We start from the raw sequence: 18,711 nt of genomic DNA, 5'->3' as shown, positions 1-18,711 counted from the left end.
GGCTTTATCTGTGTTATCTTAGGAGCCCGTGGGTTTCTGGAGGAGAGTGCCATGATGGGGGCCGTATGCCGTTGTGCACCCCTCCTCTGAAGTACAAGTTTGTGTTGTAATTTTTATCCTAATACATAGTAGGGGCCATTAGGCACAGAATCCTTTCTGCCAGGGGCCCCTGTCTTGATGCTTTGGGATCCACAGCCTCCCCTGTCCTTGTGGTGGAGGGGCGGTCCCTTTTCCCTGCAGGGCAGACCCCTCCAGCTCTTCCTCCTTCCCTTCCTCCAGGGCAAGTCTCCTCACCCACCTCCACCCCTACCCCACTGTCACCCCTTCTCTCCTCTGTCCAGGTCCCTGCAATTATAGTTGCTACCTTGTCACCTTAGATCTTTTTTTGCCCTCTAGGAATTTCCATTTTTTTCTTGCAAGCTTAGCCACATTCAAAAGTTAGTGTGCTAATTTTCTCCATCATTGGTTTGCAATTTTTTTGGCAGGAGTTGGGGTGGAGAGAAACTGAATGTGTGTCATATTGTCAGAAATGCAATTTCTTATTGAGCAGGGGAAGTTGATGAGGTATGTGTTTTAGCTGTGGTGTATACTGGACACCTCTCTCACCACTGCAAGATGTGGTTACTTACCTGGGAAATTGGAAGGCAGTTGTTGAAGACGGGTCCCTTTGTGAAATTTCAGGAGGCTCTGCGACTTGGACCTGTTGAAGAGCTGAAGTCTTCGTTTCATTGACAGCAAAGTTGTTTTTCTTGGTGGCTCAGGACAACCTTAAGGCTTAGACACTCCCCTGACACCCCCTTTCTCCCAGCATACTCAGGACAGACGGGGAGTTCCAGTCTGGTCCTTGCACTTGGTCTTGGGTGAGGACGTGCAGATTTAATTTTACCCCTTAAGACACTCCTGAGTAACTAGGCAGTTCATTGTTTTTTCAGCGAGAAACTGTTCCTCATACCAGAGTTCAGACCGGCAAACCTGTGGTTACTGCCGAATCAAATCAGGGCCTCGCACTGCTGGTCATCCATCGCCTTTCCCTCGGTATCTCATTCAGTGCTCCCCAGTTCTGTCCTTCCAGGTGGAGGTGATTAGCTGGTTCTGTGCAGCCAAGAAGGTCTTTCCTTTCTCAGCATGCTCAACACAGAGCTTACAAGTTTAGGGACAAATGAGAACAGCCCGGTGAGGGACTGGCTTTTGAAAATAGAGACAGAGCTTAACAGCTGTGGTGTATACTGGACACCTCTCTCACCACTGCTACCTTCATCAAGAGGTAGCTTAAGGATTCAAGGGGTTTTTTTTTGGAGGTACTCTCAGTATCAGTGGCACTTGGGAAACAAGGCACCCAGGGATGGTGGGGTGCACACCTGGGGTGTTAGCTTTCTGAGGCCGCTGTAACAAATTACTGCAAACTTGGTGGCTGGAAATGGCTGAAATTTCATTCTCACAGTTCTGGAGGCCGGAGGCCTAAAATCTATTTTATTGGACCGAAATCAAGGCAAATGACAGGGCTGTGCTCCCTCCAATGGCTCTAGGGGACATCAGTCCTTGGCCCCTCTGGCTCTGGTGACTGTGGCATTCCTTGGCTTATGGCCCATCACTGGCCTCCCTGCCTCCTTCCATTCACAGCCTTCCCCTCTGTTTGTCTGTGTGAAAGCCCCCCCCCCCCGCCTCTACTTTCTAAGAACACTTGTGATGACATTGAGGGCACACCTGGGTAATGCAGGTTACTCTCATCTCAGAATGCTTCACTTTATCCAAAGAAGGTCACATGCACATGTCCCAGGGATTGGGACTTAGTGTCTTTGGGTGGCTCTTATATAACTTGCTATAGGCAATTAAGGAGCTAAATAAATTATCCTTATAATAATTGTGTGCTGTGTTTAAAAAAGCAGATCATATTACCGCTGGGCTTTCAGACTATTGTTTATTCATAGTACTTTTAAGAATTTCATTGCCAAAGGGTGTAATTTTAAAAACCTGCAGCCAACTTAAGAAAGACAGAATCTAATTGTGCTCTTTAGCTTCCCTCCCCCTTCCCACCCCCATAAGATGAGGGATGTGTCTGTGTGTGTGTCTGTGCGAATATGTTGTGAACATGTGTGTGTGTGAGAGTTGGAAATGTGTGAGCATGTGTGTGTGTCTATGTGATTGTGAATGTGTGTCAGTGTGTATGAATGTGAGTGTGAATGTTGTGAATGTGTGTGTGTTAGTGTGTATGAATGCGAGTGTGTGAGTTGTGAATGTGTATATGTGACTGAGTGTGTCTGAGTTTGTGTGTATACGGTCACGGACAAGTACGGTTTGTAAAAGCTATTAGTGTAGTATCTACTGAACTAGTTGGGGCCACACTGCAGCCAGAGAGGACTGGACCGCTGAGGGTGGACAGCAGCGGCCTCAGGTTGACCTGAGACAGTGCAGCCCCCAGCTTGTTTGGTCCCATGGACTGATTGTCCCCTCTTAGTCATAGCTTTGGATTTAGGAACTGAGCATCCCACTAAAATGAATGAGATGGTCGAAAGCTCCCACCAGCTCTGCGACTAGTAAGTCCGGGATGTGGGTATGGCGCGGTGACGGCAATGAGTGGCGCTGTGGTGTGGAAGCTGGAAGCTGCTAGGCCAGGAGATCTTAAGGGTTCTATTGCACACGTGCACATGGGTAACCGTAGGTGGTGATGGATGTTAACTAGACTCACTGTGGTGACCATATACCTGGATATACACATATATCAAAGCATTAGGTTATACCACAAAAACAGACAAAATGTTATTATGTCACTTACATTTCCACTAAAAGAAGACCATTCTCCAGGACAGAGCAGAGTCAGCTGTTTATAGCTGTTTTTGCTTCAATGGTAAAAAAATATATGGTTCAATGATTTGCTTAGTAATCTACTGGTCACTTACAGTTTATAAAGTACTGTATGTGGTGAAGAGGGAGGTGGCCCCTTTGTGAAGGAGTGCTTTAAATGATGACACAGATGGTACGTGTGGTGGGGACATGAGAAGGACAGTTAGAGGGACTGTCTCACTTGAAGACAGGTGGGACTTGCATTGTTGTCTGAAGGACTGTGGGGCTTTGAATGGCTGATGGCAGTAGCGTGGGTGCAGGTGTGGAGAGACACTGAATATGTGTCCCGGGAACATGAGAATGCCTGCTTGGGAGCCAGGGGCTGGGGCTGGACGGTCCTGGGCTGAAGGGCAAGAAACCCAGCTGCTGGACTGAGCATGTGGACCTGGTACACAGCCGGGGGCCCTGGAGAGTTTTAAGCAAGAACTCAGAGTTACAGACCCACTGGTTCCGAGGCCAACCACAGAGGGACTGCGGGGGGGGGGGGGTGATGAAGAGCGGCAGGGACAAGGTGTGTGACGTTGATGCAGCGGTCCCGGCTAGTGGTGGCCAGACATTTCTTTTTCTGTCCCAAAACCTGTATCGAGAAAATACCACTTGAGTCCTTTACTGCAAACACGTACAGATGTATGTATCTACCACTTACTAATCATTTGTTATTGACCTGTATCACATTTCTCTATTAATACAGAGTGTATTATGAAACGGTCACAAAATTGATTACAAGAAAGGAAATATGTCGCAATAGAGAGTCCACTGTTTTTGCCCTGCACCCAGGTGGCTCGACAGCCTTGTGTAAGAATGTCCCCCAGGTTACGGAGTCTCAAATAAACATGGCGTGTCTGGGCACTAGGAGACCAGGTCCCAGGTGACCCAGACTGTTGGCGTCATGAACAGAGAGGAAGGACAGGGGAGAGAGGCAGTTGGCAGGAGGAATCTGCAGGGCATCGATGGCTGGTCACAGTAGAGAGGCGTGGAGATGGACAAAAAAAAACTAGCCTGTGCTTTACGGCGTGGTGGTGAGGGGACAGATGATTGCAGCAAAGGAAAAGGCAGCGCTGGGAAGGGGTCCTGGGAGGGGAGACAGTTCTCTCCATCCTTCTATTCATTCCTCCCTCCCTCCCTTTGCCCCACCTCTGTACAAGGCTGGGCGGGTCTGCACGTACGACACGTTAACTGTGGGGGAAATGACCTAGGATGAGCGTCCTGTAAGTGGTTGAGATGAGACCTTGGAGAGCTGCAGGTTGGGCGCTGACTTGGGGACGAGAGTTAACCTTCACTGTACTTTTCCAAGGGAAACACCGGAGTGCTGGAGGCCAGGGGCAGCCTGGTCCGAGGGCTGGTGCCGGGCAGGGGGGTAAGGGGGATGAAGGGCAGCAACGGTGTGTCTTTGGACGCTGCACCCCCCAGCTCCTGACCCACAGCCTAGGACTGAAGATGGAGCAGCATCGGCTGTTTCAGAAGTGTAGGCTTGTGGGGACCCACCCGGGAGGGAGGGTGGCGGGGCTTGAGAGTTGGGGGTCCCTTTGCTGGGGAGAACTTGGTATTTCACCCTGTGGAGATCCAGGTTTGACAGCAAGCCTCTATGGAGCCTCAGACCATGGTTCAAGTTGGTACATTTCATTCTCTTCCTTAGTTGTCAAATCTTTTGATCTTTGCTGTTACATTTTCCTTTTTTTTTTTTGTCCCTTGATCTTCTCTTAGACCATGTTTCCCTCCTGCAGAAAGCAGCTTAATGTTTCCCTAGGTGCAGGGGAACAGTCAGAAATCACCTTTGCTTGCAGCGCCTGATAACAGCCGTGGTCTCTGTGTCTCCCTAGGTGGCCATAAAAGTCATCGACAAGAAGAGAGCCAAAAAGGACACCTATGTCACCAAAAACCTTCGGCGGGAGGGACAGATCCAGCAGATGATCCGCCACCCCAATATCACCCAGCTGCTGGACATCTTGGAGACGGAGAACAGTTACTACCTGGTCATGGAGCTGTGTCCTGGGGGCAACCTGATGCACAAGATCTATGAGAAGAAGCGGCTGGAGGAGTCTGAAGCCCGCAGATACATCCGGCAGCTCATCTCTGCGGTGGAGCACTTGCACCGGGCTGGGGTGGTCCACAGGTAAGGGACCAGGCTGTTGCTCGCTGACTTGGGCAGCACGGTGCTTCCGCATGCCCACACAAGGCTGAATCGTTTCAGTGTATTTTGTGACTCGTCTACTCTTCATGTATTCTAGGTAATTGTTTCTGTGAATTGAGTTCATGCCATCGTGGAGTTTCAAGAACGATGTTGGAAGGCAGCATGCGGGGGGTTTGCATTCTGGCTCTGCTCTTTTAATAGTTGTGTGACTCTGGGTTAAGTTACTGCACTAGTCTGAACCTCGGTCTCCTCTTCTATAAAATGGAAATAATGATGGTGCTTCTCTCGTGGTTGGTGCAAGGGTTAATATATAGGATGTAATGAGTTACTCTATGGAAAAAAAGCTTGGAACAGTGTTCTGTACATCGTAAGGGACATGGATGTGTCATTTGCTGTTCTTATTATTTGCAAAATAATGAGACCAGCTGCTCAGGGGTCTGAAAGAAGCCTGGGTGTTAAGATAGCATGAGACTGTATCTCAGCTAGTGCCAGGGACAAGGCTGTCATTGTGTTTGCTTTCCATGTGGTTGCTGCTCGGTAGCTATTTTCTTCAATTAAATGGAATCACCATCTGCATTCTGAACTTGCTCTTGAAAGTGAGGGGTGTTGCCTATAAGTGAAACCAACCTTGCAAATAATTATGAATATCAAACATTAAAACGACAACAACAAAAAACACAGCTTGCTTCCTCCCGAGAGGGTGTTCCACAAGGAAAGTGAATGGAAACAGCGTCCTTAGAAATGTTGCCGTTGGTGGTGGGCAGGTGCCTAATTTTAGTTCTATGCCAAAATCAAATTAAAAGTTAAAAAGTGCCCTCTTCTCCTCCAAGAAAGTCTTGGCTTCACCAGCAAATGCATGGTTTTTTCTTCATGTTATCACAGTCCACAATTGCTCTGGGTTGTGGAGGAAATTTAGGGTGCGTGTTTCATTGATTCTCATTTTAGAAAGGAAGATCAAGGCATACAATGGGTCGGGTGGGTATCTGCCCACACATGTTTAAAATTTTTTATTGAGATACAATTCACATACTGTAAAACTCATCATTTTTCCCTGGCCTGTTGATTCAGTGGTACAACATCAGCCTGGTGTGTGGATGTCCCAGGTTCAGTTCCTGGTCAGGAGAATTGAAGCACACAGCAGAAATGACCATCTGCTTCTCCTCCCCTTCTCCCCTTCTCTCTCTCTCTACCCAATGTCCTGCAGCCATGGCTTGGTTGGTTCAAGCGCATTGGCTGGTGCACTGAAGATGGCTCATGGAGCCTCCACCTCAGGTGCTAAAATAGCTCAGTTGTGAACATGGTCCCAGATGGGGGTTGCCGGGTAGATCCCTGTTGGGGCACATGTGCGAATCTATCTCCCCTCCTCTCACTTAGAAAAGAAGAAGAAAAGAATAAATAAAGTTGTTTTTTTTTTTTAGTATATCACAGAATTGTGTAATGCTTACCACTAATCTAATTTTAGAATATTTTCATCACCCTATGAAAAAACCCTGTACCCAATAGCGTTCACTCACCATCTCACCTCCTGCCTGTCCCAGCAACCAGTCCTCTCCTCTCTGTTGCTGTGGACTTGCCTGCTGTGGACCTTCCCTGGACATGGAAACAAGCACTGTGTGGACTTTTATGACCGGTGTCTTTCTTTCACTCAGTGTCAAGTCTTTGAGATTCATCAGCTTTGTAGCACGTGTCAGGGCTTCAGTCCTTTTCATGGCTGAGTACTATTCCAATGAGTGCATGGACACGCCACAGTTTACTTGTCCATCATTTGCAGGGTGTGTGGTTGCTTCCACCTTTTGGCTATTGAGAACAGTGTTGCTATGAATATTCGTGTACCATTATTGTGTGATCATGTATTCTCACTGCTCTTGGGGATTGCTGGGTCACCCAGCAACTCTATGTTTAACTTTTTGAGGGAACATATAGTTTTAAAAATTCCACTTCTAAAATGGTGCCTTTTATCTGTTTGGAAGCCACTCGTAGTCTGATTCATGGAGAAAATGGCTCTAGGTCTTTTTTTTTTTGGCTCTAGGTCTTCAAGTAATCCAACTGGTAGGCTTTCACAGTGGAGAGGGCCACTTGCTTCCTAGTGGGATTGGTCCCACGGTGCTCTCTCCTGTCACGTCAAGTCCTAGGGACACTGTGGGCGGTCCCCTTAGCCAGCCTTGACCAGGCACCATTCAGCTGGTTATTTTCTCACTGAGAGAACCTCTTCATAAACCTATTTTTAGTCTCACAAGTTGTCACGAAATCACACTTCATTTGGACTCTTTGAGTTTACATCAGTAGGGAAGGGAACATTCAGCAATTTTAAGTGAATGACACTATTTTTGGCTCTTCCCAGCAATACTCAGTGTAGCCATGTCATAGCTCTGCCATTGTTGGGGGACATGCTGGTCGCATATGTCCCCCATACCATTTCTGTTTATTAGGATGACAAAGGCAGAACCTCCATGAATCAGCTTTTGAGTTACCGACTCCACCCATCACAGCAGAAGACAGAGCCCGGCAGCACTTTCTGTGGGACACAGGGTTTCACACATCCCACATGCGCCCAGCTTCAAAGATTTCGAGGACAGCAAAGGAGAAGCCGTGACAGCTAGGCGGTGATCAAGGAAATTCTCTACCACCCTTTGAAAGTCGTTTTAACAAAACCCAAACCCTCTCCATGCCCCCATGGTCCAAATGTCAAAGGAATGAATCTAACAATGTCTTGATAGCAAAGACTGGGTGCTTTGTCTCGCTCAGAGTTCCTGTGCCACCTGCTTCTTCTCTTTTTGGAAATACATTTGCGAGCCCATAATGGCAGCGATGTCGATCTCCGAAAGTCGAGGAAGATCGGAGACGCAGGGATCGCGTAAGAGGACTTCTTTGTTTCTCTCTGTAGAGACCACGTCAGCGAATGTCAGTGCTCATGGACGCCGGCGGTGGTCCATCTGGTGCCCGAGCCACCGCATGAAAATATTTGCCATCGACTTCTGAGGTGGCTTGAACCGAATGTCCAGGCTCTCAGAGATTCTGCACCGCTAATTTCCAGCCCGCCTGACCTGGCTCACCGCCAGTACCCCATTCGCTGTGACCCCTTTTCCATGGTGGAGGATCTTCCCCTTGATGCTGCAAAGGGGCAATGAATTCCATAAATTATGGTGAAGTTAGGATTTTTTTCAGATGAATCAGAGATACCCTGGAGTCACGACTGGGAGGATTTCTGAGCCAACTGAACTGGATCCTCCAGACGGACTTGGGAGGAATGTTGGTGGCAACCTTGTGTGATTTGAAGGGCTCTGGGTGTTCCTCATCGGGCTCATACCACGTTAATGTGTCATCCTTAGCGTGATGCTCAGGAGAGCCCCCTTTCCCGATGTCAAAGCTTTATCCTTCATGGTCTACCCAAAACTATTTCAATATCATTAAAAGGTCAATCTTTAAAAATCATGTCAGTATTACATTAAAAAAAAAAAAGAAAAGGAAACTGTGAGGTAGTTTCCTTCGCTGACAGAGAATTTCCTTTTCCACCAGACCAGCATAACGTTTGCGTCTTCTGCTGCAACAGGGCTGTTGTTGACTTTGGCAACGACTCAGCGTGATCTTAATGTCTGTGTTTCAGGGTTGCCCGAGATACTCCGGGTTTTAAAAAAACCTGAAGAGTTTTGTTTTTCTTTTTTGTGTTTGTTTTTTCTCAAACGTGCTCACCCAGCAGGATGCCAAAATCCAATGATTTGCCTATTATCCACAGAACTTGACTCTTCACATCCATCACGAAGAATGCTGATTCTGCTTAGGCTCTAATTGGAGATTCATCTGTTCATTCAAACTGACAAAGTCCAATCAAACTAACTGTACAGACGTGACAGAAGAGGAGAGCACAATCCTGCCATCCTCAAGCTGTGGGGGCCAGGGCAGAGAGAGGAGAGAGAGAGAGAGAGAGAGGGAGAGATGATCAAAGGGACTGGAGGCTGAGCCTGGACCTTCGTCAGTTCCACGGCCCCGCCGTGACCTTGTTCATTCACTGACTCTGGGAAAGGGTCTGTGCTTTGAGGAGGAATGTAGGGAGGAGAGGGGCCCTTCTTTGTTCCGTGGGGCCTGATGAGAAGCAGGCGCAACCCCAGGCCGGTGTGGTTGTAAGTTCTTTTAACTTTTAGGTTTTCTCAGAGGCAGTTCAGATGGGAGAGGAGCTTGAGATCACCAGACCTTCTGCCAGAGCCTGCACCTACCTGGAGGCGCTGGTTACAGAGGCCAGAGGTTTTGTGTTTCACTGGGGTTTTTAAAAAAATATGACGGAGATGTGAGAATACAAAGCTCCAGCTGACAATTTTGTGGATTGGGGTGTACGGTGGTCAGAGGGGTTGGCTCTGAGGACAGACCATGGTGAACATGTCTGCTCGCCACTTACACACCTCATCCGGCAAATCACTCAGGCTCGTGTGCCTCTTTTCCGGTCTACACAACAGGAACAAAGGACTAGCCACTTTGAGTGTTTGTTGGGACTAAATCCTTACCTAATGTCGATTGGTCCTGCGACTTGGAGCGAAATGATGTCTAACAAAACCAAGCTCGCCATAGCCCAATGGACAAAAACAAGAGTCAGGTTCCCATGATGTCTCACCGACATTATCACAGAATCACGTTGAACCAGGCAACAAGAGTAGCTGAAGAACTGCTGTACTGAGGACGAGTTCGCTGTAGTTTATACATGGCTTCCCTGCTCATTGTAATCGTGGGAGGCTGAGTTCTGGGTGCTCAGGACCCCACCACTGTTCTCCACTTTGGTGGCCCTTGCTGTCTTTGTCTGGCTGAATCCTACTCATCTTTGGGGTCTTTGTGCTGAGCTCACCTCCTTCAGGGGGCCCTCCAGGCTAAGCCCCTAGTTATAAATTCCCATGGCACGTTCTATCTGGTTTCCAAGTACTTTTCCCATGACAGTTTACTCATCTGATATGTCTTCTGCAGAGGCCACAGTCTGGCATCGCACCTAGCCCAGTGGGCACACAGTGAGACCTGCTGAATGAAGGAAGGGAAATGGAACAGCTGTCAGTCAGCCCCGGAACAGAAGCCTTCTGGAATAGTCTATATTTTCCCTGGAATTTCCAGGGAGTTTCTTCTTGGATTTAGTACCCATTTGCTTGTTTTTCAGGTCACAACTTGTAGAGTTGTGGCATCTTTCAAGTGGATGAATAGCTCTTTCATGTGATGAATATTGTGGGACCTCAGTGAAGGTTTCACTGGAATCAATAAAATCAGGTACCCACTTAACATTTCGTTTTTGTGCTTTACTAACCAAACTGCCCGTATTATAAATAAATCAAAGCTTAAAACATCATTTGGTTTTCATACTGGGCTTTTGGACATAACGCCCAACCCCCCCCCCCCCCCAAAAAAAAAAGCTCTTGCTCACTGCAAAATGCTCGTTGCCTAGGGGAGTTACTTGCTTTTCTGTGATGCTTTAGTCTCAGCTTATTGCTAACATCCATCTTGTGGCACCCTCCACAGAGAAACTTCCTCTGCAGACCTGGCCCTGTGTGAGTTTGGCCTGGCCATGTCCCCAGTGTCCTGCCCTTCTCTCTGACCTTTCATTTGAGAGCTAATGCCCTCCAGTACTGTGTGCTTATCACCAAATTAATCACCCTTTTAAGTCTTTCTGGACTCTGCCCCACCCCCCACTTGTGTTAGGGTCTTAAATTAAGCTTTATTACCCTCACTCTATCTCTTGCCTCTTACCTGGTAGTGGTTATTTAGCCCTGAGGGTCCCCAAACACGTGGACATCCATTTTCTCCTTTCCTCCTGCTGATGGCCCTGCCAGCAAGCCCTGTGTTGAGGCCATGTTTCAAAGAAGAGTCGGAAGCTCCGAGCTCTGAGAGTTGAACCTGCAGTGGGTCAGAGAGAAGCACCGCGGAGCCCGTCTCCCTCCGTCCCTGGGCTGCCGTCCTGGGCTGCCGTCGTCCCCGGGCTCCTGTGCCTGGGCTCAGGTCCCCGGGCTGCTGCCGTGCTGGTTCACTGGTCGCCCCAGTCTCACACTGGCCTCTGTCGCCTCCCTTGAACCCGGTTGGTCTCTGTTTTATGTTATTCTGTCCCTAACTTTCATGTTGGGTAGACCCTGAGTGGCTCCCCGGGTTCCTTCTTGAGGTCCAGCCCCTCCGTCTAGACCTTGGGTGTGTTAGAGTCCGACCTTCGACTTCTCCTGGGCTTGGCAGACTGGGGGAGAAACTCCTTCATCCCTTTCCCAGTATTCTGGATGGGTGTGTGTGCTCTTACACACATGTAGGTGTGCAAACAACACATACCAACACGTGTGCTCTCGTACACATACGCACTCATGAAGTGCACACACGAACGCACACCCATGCCTTCCCCAGGTGCATGCATACCCACAGACTGGCACACACATGAATGTGTTCACATTTGCAGTGTCTATGCAGAGACCCATGTGAGCTCACACTCATTGCAACTGTGCACAGGCACACACACACACACAGCTGCACACCCCTCCATGCGCCCCAGATGGCTCCTGCCTTCCTCCCTGCTCTCCGGGGTCCGGGAACCAGGGCCTCTGTATCTGCTCTGGCAACAGGGTCCCCCTACCCCTCAACTGGAGTTCAGGGTGGCTGGTCTCCAAACCACAGAAATGAATTACCATCTTTAAAGAAAGGCCAGGAGAGTTTGGATGGGGAGAGGGGAGGGTTAGGGTGCGCTTGCTGCTTGTGGGTGAACCTTTAATTGTGAGTCATGGCCTGTCTGAGCTTGCTCTTTTGAAATAACCTAGAACAAAGGGCTGGTGATTAGGGCTCTCCCCTTGGGCCCTCTCTCAATCTAACACCCCCATCCCACCTCCAAGCACAGGAGAACACACCCAGTGCCAGGTATGCTGGGGCCTGTGAGAGCCCCACGGGGCAGTTCCAGAGAAGGGACAGAGCCTCTCTGCCGTGTCCACGGGGCCTCTTCTCCTGGGCTTCCTTCCTCAGGCAATTTTCTTTGTCCCCAGGATGTGTCCCTGCTGCACCTGGTAACCGGTCCATCACCCTTTAGCGCAACTCATGCCCCATTCCCTTCTTCACTTGTCCTAACTCCTCTTAGGAACCCCTCCATCCAGGGGCCCTTTTCTCCTTCTTCCTTTCTGTTCTCAGTGATAAATTCACCCTGGATTTCCCGTTTGCCTGCCACAGGGAGAGTCCCTGCGTCTCTCTCCCTCCATGAAGTGACTGGTCTGACTGGGGAGCCTGGGTGTGAAATTAGCATCCCCTCCATCACCAAGAGCAAGCTCGTCAGTGGCCACACCTTCTGTCCCATGTAGGAAGTGGGACACGTAACACAGCCAATATTTTGCTCTCTGGGGTGGAGCTTGCTCTCACATGGGCCGCCTGTGAAAGCAGAGGGACATTTTCTGGATAACAGAGGCCTGCTAGTATTTATGAATAAATTCACCCTTTTTTCTTATTCAAGAAGGTAGCTTTCAGTTTTGTGGCTTTTGGGATCAATTGTGGCCTCTTAAGTCATTGCTGAGTAGCTGGGCAGAGGGTCTGTGGGGCCCACGGTGCTGCAGGGACTGCTCCTTCATTTCAGGCGGCCAGGACGCTCCACGGCGAACATCCGAGTGAGACACTCGGCGGTAGCCGTACCATTCCCGGGGCTCATCTCTGAGGAAAGGGAAAAACACCCGATGTCGACTTTTATAAAGTGAACAGACTGCTTTTTAGAATCGTTTTAGGTTCACAGAAAATGGAGCTGACACTACAGAGTTCCCACATCCTGCCCACTTCCACACTGCCACCACATTATTTTTCTTATTATTAATATTTTGTGATAGTGTAGTGCACTTGTTGTAATTGGTGAACCAATTGATACATTATAGTGACTAAGGTCCCTAAGTTTACATTAAGGCCCATTAGGGGACATGGTACGTGATAGTGCTCTGTATTGCACATCCTATGGATTTTGACAAATCACACTGTCCTGTCAATACCATTACAATGTTACCAGGAATAATTTCACTGTCCAAAGACAAGTTATGCTTTGTAGGTGTCATCCCGCCCTCCCTCCCCCTGAAACTCTGCCACTGCTGATCTTTTCACTGTCTCTGTAGTTTTGCCTTTTCTAGCAGGGCATATGATTGGGATCATACGATGTGTCACCTTTTCAGGCCACCCTTTTCACTTAGAAATGTGGGTGTGAGGCTCCTCCATGGCTTTTTGTGACCTGAGAGCTCATTTCTTCTTATTGCTGAATAATATTCCGCTGTCGGGATGGACCAAGGGTTCTTTATCCGCTCACCTGCGATAGGGCATCGTGGTGGCTTCCATGTTTCAGCAATGATGAATAAGACGGCTCTAAACATCTATGTCCATAAATTTACAACTCATTTGGGTGACAGACCTAGGCAAAAGCTACTGTTAGAAATAGGATGTTTAGAACCTGTTTTTCTAAAGAATCGGAAGGAACGTGGTCTTCTTCCCCTTCCTTCTGGAAGCCGTTCAGAAGGCAAAGCAGGCGGTGGAATGTTCCTTTCATTCAGGCAGGTTAGGTCGGCTGGTCTGGCTGGAGGCCAGGCTCGCTCATCTTTTCAGCAGCTGGTCCTGGAGCCTCTAGGCAGTTAGGTGGGTCACTGCTGACGTTTTTTAGAAGCCTTGCCCAAAAGGTAACATGCAGGGCAGCAACCCCGGCAGCAGGTTTGCAACGAGCGTTCCTTCTCCTGGGGCCTGTGGTGGGTTACGGTGGGACGCAGCCCGTGAGAAGATAGCGACTCTTAAATGGCTTCATTTTTCTCATGTTGCTGAATAATTACAATTTTATACCCTCCTCCCATCTCCCCGATTTTTTCTTTTGCCTTTTCTCTTGTGTTTAGTCTTCCATTTACCTCATTCTTTTCACTGTTGGGATTGCTCCCGCTTTTTCGGCCCCAGGATTGTCCAACTTAGTTTTAGTATTCTTGGCGGTTGCTTTTATTTTTCTCTTTTGACCTCAATTTTTTTAAGGTGTTTCTCTGCACAGCATGTGTTCTGAACCCAGTGTCCCCTTGAATGCCTCAATGTGGCTTCCATTCCTGCTGGGGGGTGGGGGGTGGATGGGGGTTCGTTAGCTGGAAGTGTACTGGAAGCGAGCTGCAACTTTCTTGAGCTTAACTTTTCTTTTAGATGTAACTCTTGCTGCTGCTTTGTAACCAGCTTTCCCAGAGTCACAGCCTGGGCTGCTGCTGTTGGCACCCTTTCCTGTGAGGGCACACGTGTGTGTGTGTGTGTGTGTGTGTGTGTGTGTGTGTGTAGGCGGTATTGGAATACCATATATGCTTGAATAGAAGGCCAAGGTTATGATCTGTCCTAAGTATCCTCAGGAAAGAGGCAGTGTTTTACTGAGACCATGCACAGTGTCCTGTTGGATGGGGCACAATCTCAGTTACGTTATTTTCAACAATGAAGTGGTGGTCAGAGAACACTTGACTCTCACTGATGGCTTTGGGTGAAGTCCCCCAAGGAAACCTGTAGAAAGGGGGTGAAGACATTTCACCATGGATTTTAATAGTTGCTTTCAGAGACCTCACAGTTGTTAGGGTTTGTGAGACCACTCTAGAAACAATCCACCGGATGGTTCATTTATAAAGATGTTAAATGGGTGCTTATCATGTCAGTGGCTTGGGATAAGATTTTTGAGCAAATGCGTTTACAGAGATTCAAAAAGTGGTTTATCACAAACATCCAAACAACTTAAAGTTCAGGTTACATGTCTCTGTTGTCCTGGTCTTGCTTGAGACAAGTTTTTGTTTGTTGTTGGGTTTTTGTGCCCCCTTTTTTTTGAGAGAGAGAGAGAGGGAGAGAGACAGGAAGGGAGAGAGATGAGAAGCTCATAGTTGCTGCACTTTAGTTGTTCATTGTTTCTCATATGCTCATATGTGCCTTGACGGGGCCAAGGGTGCTTCAACCGAGCCAGTGACCCCTTGCTTAAGCCAGTGACCTTGGGCTCAAGCCAGTGACCTTTGGGCTTCAAGCCAGTGAGTGACCTTGGGCTCAAGCCAGCAACCATAGGGTCATGTCTATGATTCCACGCTCAAGCCAGCAACTCCACGTTCAAGCTAGATGAACCTGAGCTCAAGCCAGCAACCGTGGAGTTTTGAACCTAGGACCTTAGTGTCCCAGGTCAGTGCTCTATCCACTGCACCACTACCAGTCAGGCTTGTGACAAGCTTTTAATGATTTATTTTTCATAAAAGGTGAGGGTGTGGGAGTAATTTCTAAAATTAATTTCATTAATATTATAGTGTATGCTCTTAAATATGATGGTACAGCTTCATAGATAAATAGCATACATAGTCATTTGATAATTCCAATTGCAGTTCTAAAAATCATATATTTTTCAAAAATATTTTTCAAAAATCATATAATGTTTTGAAAAAACCTTATTTTTGAGGGCAGGGTCTTCCCATTGGAAAAATGCAGAGGATCATTTTACATCTGAGGTCACCCTGCCTTTGGGCACATACAGTACCATCTAAGGGCTGATGCAGTGTTAACATACGCGTGTGTGGTCTCATTTGAGCTTCAGTGAAGGTATAGGTACCGTTCTTCTTCCCACTGGTGCATGGCTTTGGATCGGAGAACATCCATCTATGTTTCCGGGCTATAAGTTTGAACACAACCTCCCTTCTCATCTAAGCGTCCGGCCCTAAGGCTACCAGCCACCTTCCAGTGTTGAAATCCGTTGGACACTCTTGAGAGCTCACCCTTTCTCTGCTCGTGCATCCTTGACTCTTCCGTCTCCACATGCTGCCCTTGGTGGTTCCCAGGAGGCCGGCTCCCCTTCTGCTCCTTCCCAGTCCCTCCTCCTTCTCTGGGCTGTCTTCTGCCCCTTTAAGGCTGGGCTTTGACCTGAGTTTGAGAGTTGGTGGTCTGCGGGCTGTATCTTACCTGCAAGTCTGTGGTCGCTCAGGGCAGTTGTTATAATAATTGTTTGAAATGTGAATTTGTTGCCAACATTGAAATATTGGGGTCCGCTCCAGATGTCTAGCTTCTCTTGGTAAACGGGATGCGCGGGCCGTGCAGGGACGGAGATGTGAGCGACTGTCCTCACCAAAGGGGACCGGTCCCTGTTTACTGCAGTCCTGCTAGCAGTTTGTTCCTTTCTGTCTCAGGGCTTGTGTCTTAGTTGCCATTTCTGTGTATCATGATTACACTATTCTAGTCTTGACAATAGAGATAAGAGGGGAGAATTTTTCTTTTGTCCATGTCTCTATTCAAAATTGAGGAACTAAAAGCTGAATTCAAAATGCTATGTTTCAGAACAATAGAAGAAAGCATTTTGGGTGTGTGTGGAAGGGAGTGATACTGTAATATATGTAATAGTTATGGTGCCTCTGAATTGACAGGCTGTAATTTAAGATACTTATAATCACTGACCTAGGTGGTTTTGATAACCAAATACATGCTTTTGCCCTCATTTTTTCCTTCAGAAATGCAAAATGATCTCTTTGGTAATGTAGAGTCATTGGTATTCACCAAGCATCTGGGATCTGCAAAAGTCCTGGGGTGCAGTGGTGAGCAAGGCAGGCATGCTTTCTGCCCTCAGCACAGATTCACAGGCACGTCACACCCAACATGACCCCGAGTCCTATCTCCTTCCCGCGTCCTCCTGTCAGCTCAGTGTCAGCTATCGGAGACGCCCATCATCTGATTAGCAATCTTGATTTCATCTGTGATCCTGTAAGGTGAACGTAAAGTCAGGTGTAACATCAGAGATTTGGACCCTGACATCTTTGGGGTTCCATTTTTCTGTCCACCATCACATCCGCTTGCTAAATAAAATAGATGAACTTACTATTACCTGCCAATTTGGACTGACACATTTTATCTGTGTTCAGTTCTTTTAAAAGTGCTTCCCTGTGTCTGTTGTTCCCTGCTCTGGCTGATGCTGCCCACCGTGTCAAAACACGCAGTCACCTTTGTGCCCCTGATGGTTTGGCCGTTCTCTCTCCTAACCCGGTTCTGGTTCACACCTAGGGTTTCAGCACCCACCTCGCTCCTTCCAGAAACTTCTGCCCCCAGTGCGCCTTGTCTTCTCTGAACTCCTTGCGCAGTTGTGGTCTGAATCCAAGAATTAATTACATTGTATAAATATTTCCTTACCGTTCGTGCATGTGTGGGCAGAAAGTGTTATGGGTGGGTTCAAAGTGGCTTGGTCCTGTTCCTTCAGATGCTCATCTGATGTGTTATGTGGTTTTGTTTGTTTCAGAGACTTGAAGATAGAAAATCTGCTACTAGATGAAGACAATAACATCAAGCTCATCGGTATGATTCTTTTCTTTTCTTTTTTTTTAAAGCAGATTATCCTGTAAGTGTTGTGCTGTCGACTGTCACATATTTATTTCTGGATTACTGACTGAGAAAATTATTCCTGATCTATGATTAAGCCCCAGGCGGTACTTCCTGATCACTTCCTTTTACTTCTAGCACTTAGTGGTTTCAAAAATGAAAATTAATTTAAAACATAATTTAAACATAACGAGGAAGGTAAAAGGCTGTGCAATGAAGGCGGCAAAGTGACCATAAAATGAACTTTACAGCCCCAAATAAGTGTTTGTTGGTTACGTGTTCTTTGGGTTACTCAAGCTTCAGCTTCTCCATGAATTACTTTTATTTGGATTCACCGTAAAAAAAAACTTCTTAAAAAGAGTGGGAGTAGTTTGGGGTGAAAGTGCTGCCCTTTGCTTAGCCGTCCGTGCCTTATGTCATGTGGCAATGTGCGTTGCAGCACCAAAATCGGGAACTCAGTCTGCCCTCTCTGTTTAATGTAATCTCTCCGGCCCTGCAGCTCGAGGCGGCTCAGGGCGGCAGGCAGAGAGACCCTCACAGAGGGCCACAGCGAGCTCTGCACCAATCAGGAGGTTCCTGGAGAGCGCCAGCCACAACTGGGTCACAATGAATTCTGGTTGTGTTTGCCCGTGTGGTGGTGCCTGGAAGAATCTCCAGGCGACATTTCTGCAGCCAAGTGTTAGACGGCACCCACTTCTACTCCTCTTTTCTTCTTCTTCTCCGCTGCCTGTGCCAGGAGTTTCTCCCACTTCACTGGCTTGAAACAGACTTCTCTTAGGGGGAAGGGAGAAGGACCCAGAGAGCTTGGTGAGTTTAACTGTTGGACTCAAGAGAAAATGTTGCTTGGCAAATACTGAAAGCCATCTCAAGACTGGAGTCTAAAACATGTCACTCAAAGGACTGATAGACGCTTTGGAACCACAGTCATCTCCCCCAGTCTACTCAGACACGGGGCTGCAGACACTCTGGGCCCCTCGCTGGGTGACTAAGCACCAGAGACAGGTGGTGATGAATACTCTTATTATTAGAAGATTAGCAATTAAGAAGGAACCAATTCCCCCCCCCACACACACACAATTTCAAAGTATGTGTTCTTAGAAGAGTCTTGAACAACTCAGAAGATCTTCTTTTATCAGATTGTCTGACTTTTGCTCTTCAGTTGTCCCGAGGGCCAAACACAGCAGCGTTAGTAAACAGGCAGATGTCCACATGCCTGTGGGCCGTCATCTTGTCCTCATTGGGATCAGTGGCAAGAAGCCAACCAGTGACCTGGTGAGGAATGGAAGGCAGAAGGTTGTTTTTAGGGTCCCCAGCAGGCTGACTATCACTTGTCGTTGGAAAATATGGGACGATAGGGACAGCAGTAGAGATGGAGAGCAAACAGGCTGCGTGAAGTCGAGCCTGAGGTCCCAGGTGGTCCAGGGCCCAGTGCTGCATGCAGGGCACACACA

The 18,711-nt window shown here is 47.9% G+C and overlaps 1 protein-coding gene across 4 annotated transcripts in view; it reads left to right on the top strand.

The window, feature by feature from the left end:
- Positions 1–18,711, top strand: part of HUNK (hormonally up-regulated Neu-associated kinase) — a 105,792-nt gene that overhangs the window by 33,837 nt on the left and 53,244 nt on the right. For 2 of the 4 annotated variants that reach the window (XM_066370365.1, XM_066370366.1), the window contains exons 2-3: positions 4,662–4,954; positions 17,181–17,236. In XM_066370365.1, coding sequence (XP_066226462.1) covers positions 4,662–4,954; positions 17,181–17,236 — 349 coding nt within the window. Of the gene's footprint in view, positions 1–3,842; positions 3,861–3,882; positions 4,307–4,661; positions 4,955–17,180; positions 17,237–18,711 lie in introns of those variants that run through there. The other 2 variants (XM_066370368.1, XM_066370367.1) reach the window with 2 other exon arrangements.

Source organism: Saccopteryx leptura, chromosome 2, assembly GCF_036850995.1.
Source record: "Saccopteryx leptura isolate mSacLep1 chromosome 2, mSacLep1_pri_phased_curated, whole genome shotgun sequence".
Taxonomy (NCBI): Eukaryota; Metazoa; Chordata; class Mammalia; order Chiroptera; family Emballonuridae; genus Saccopteryx; species Saccopteryx leptura.
Note: the sequence above shows the minus strand (reverse complement) of the source record. Positions and strands in the feature narration are given on the sequence as shown.